Here is a 2,199-nt window from a genome sequence, read left to right on the forward strand (position 1 = left end):
GCCGCCCTCTGTATTATTGTTTTAAATAGGTAGAAGGAGAATAATGAATGTTTCCCACACAGAGAAATCATCAGTGTTTGAGATGATGGCTATATTAATTGTCCTGATCTCATGTTCATACATTATATATATGGCAACATCACTATGTCCCCCATGAATATGTTCCATTATTATTTTTAAATTAAAATTTTAAATGTTAAAAAAAGAAAGAAAATACAAGTGAGCCAGCACAGAAAATTGTCCAAATCCCTGTGTGACTGAATGAAATGATAATACACACAGCACAGCCAGAATTTCTGTTCTGTGGGGTGGTGAATCTAGAGTGAAGGTCAGACTAGAAAACTTATCTCAAGGACGTTTTTGTAGAGTAAACAGTTTTGAGTAATTATGTGTCTACCTGGGTGTGTTTGGGGGCTGGGGTAGAGTATGGGGAGTTATATCCCTTGCTTGTCACGCTGCATCCTTCCCGACCTCCCATAGCTCTGGTACTTGTGACTTGCATGCAAGTCTGAGAAAATTTATTAGTTGCCGTTCTCTAATTTACCTTAGGTGAGTCTTGTCTTTCGAACCAGGAACCTTAGGCTGTGCGTGATGAAATGTTTGGTCCCTTGTCTGGTTACTCAAAGGAACCAGGGACTTCTCATCACCTGGGGCTTAGAAAGGCAGGACCTCAGGCCCACCTAGACCTATACAATCAAAATCTGCACCTTAACAAGACCCACCCGGGGAGCCACACACACACGTGGCAGGTTGTCGAGTAGCCACACTCCACTTCCTATGCCATGGATCCTGTCTTCCCAAACACCCTGGGAAATGGGAGGATGTTGGATGAATGCCTGAGCATTTTTTGAATGTCATTGGTTTCAGCCTCATTTTGAGTCCACTTGTTGACACTTTCCACTTGATAGGAACTGGGGAGCAAGGACGAAGAAAGGATAAAATGTCTACCTGATAAAAGATGAGACCCCAAACCAAAGCAGTTCATCGTCTGTGTTCCCGGAGTGCTGTGGTCAGAGCTACACAGGAATGTAGGACCGAAGAGCACTGCGCCTTCCTAGAACCCAGGACACTGCAGAAGCAGCAGCACCAGGGGTGGGCCTTAAAGGATGGCTGTGAGTTCAAAGGCCAGATGGGATCAGGAGAGGGCATGCTCGGCACAGGGAGAGGCACAGCGAGACGCAGCCCAGACCGGGCTATGTGAGTCAGTGGAGAGGCATCCGGTGGCGTGGAACGCAGGGCTGCTGTGATCAGGGAAGGAACAGCAGAGGAAGCTAGAAAGGGAGCTGGGGACCAGCCACAGAGGGCATGCCACTTACCTAAGGTGAAATTTAGGATTTGATACAAAACACGATAGATAGCTATTGAAGGTGATTTAGGAAGAATAATTGTGGAAAGAGGAGCAGTAAGGGATGAATTTCAAGGAGGAAGCAAGTTCTGGAAATATAAAGCAACTAGTGTTAGAGTGAAGCCAGAATAAGGATGGGGGAAATACATGTACACTCTTGGTGAGCCCTGGTTGAACGATCTTTTGCATCTTTTATTAAACTTAACAAAAATCATAGTGATTTCTTACCTGGGCGAAGAGTACAGTTATAAGCAGGTAAATAGAGGACTCTGCGTGGCCTGTCATGATAAAATATCACTTTGCATTGACCATAAACCTGAAACCAAAAAATACATTTTCTGACATGATCAGAAAAACTGGGAAAAACTGTGAATTTTAAAAATCCCTCACTAAAGAAATTCCAACATTTTATTTATTTATTTATTTTTGAGACAGAGTCTCAAGCTGTTGCCCCAGGGTAGAGTGTCGTGGCATCACAGCTCACAGCAACCCCAAACTCTTGGGCTTAAGCAATTCTGTTGCTTCAACCTCCCAAGTAGCTGGGACTGCAGGCGCCCACCACAGTTCCCGGCTATTTTGTTATTGTTGTTGAAGTTGTCATTGTTGTTTTAGCTTGCCAGAGGGTGAGGGGGGGTTCGAACCCACCAGCCTCAGTGTATGTGGCTGGCACCCTACCCACTGAGTTATGGGCGCCACCCAGACATTTTATTTTTAAGTCATGAGAAACTTAAGATCAAATTCTGAGGTCTTGGTTGGGAGGAACTGCAGCTCTCACCAAACTGTTGAACATTTTCCTGGGACATGGCTGGATTACATTTCTCAGCCTCCCTCACCATTGCTGTGACCGGGTAGAA

General features: G+C 44.9%; 1 protein-coding gene across 1 annotated transcript in view; it reads right to left on the minus strand.

Annotated features, from left to right (window-relative positions):
• FETUB (fetuin B) overlaps nt 1-2,199 on the minus strand; it is a gene marked incomplete at its 3' end in the record, with an annotated part of 11,620 nt that overhangs the window by 7,172 nt on the left and 2,249 nt on the right. The window contains exon 3 of the mRNA XM_012806900.2: nt 1,574-1,661. Within this exon, the coding sequence (XP_012662354.1) occupies nt 1,574-1,661 (88 nt within the window). The remainder of the gene's footprint in view (nt 1-1,573; nt 1,662-2,199) is intronic.

The sequence above is a fragment of the Otolemur garnettii genome, unplaced genomic scaffold (genome assembly GCF_000181295.1).
Source record: "Otolemur garnettii isolate 467f Iridium unplaced genomic scaffold, OtoGar3 scaffold00060, whole genome shotgun sequence".
In the NCBI taxonomy this organism is placed as follows: domain Eukaryota; kingdom Metazoa; phylum Chordata; class Mammalia; order Primates; family Galagidae; genus Otolemur; species Otolemur garnettii.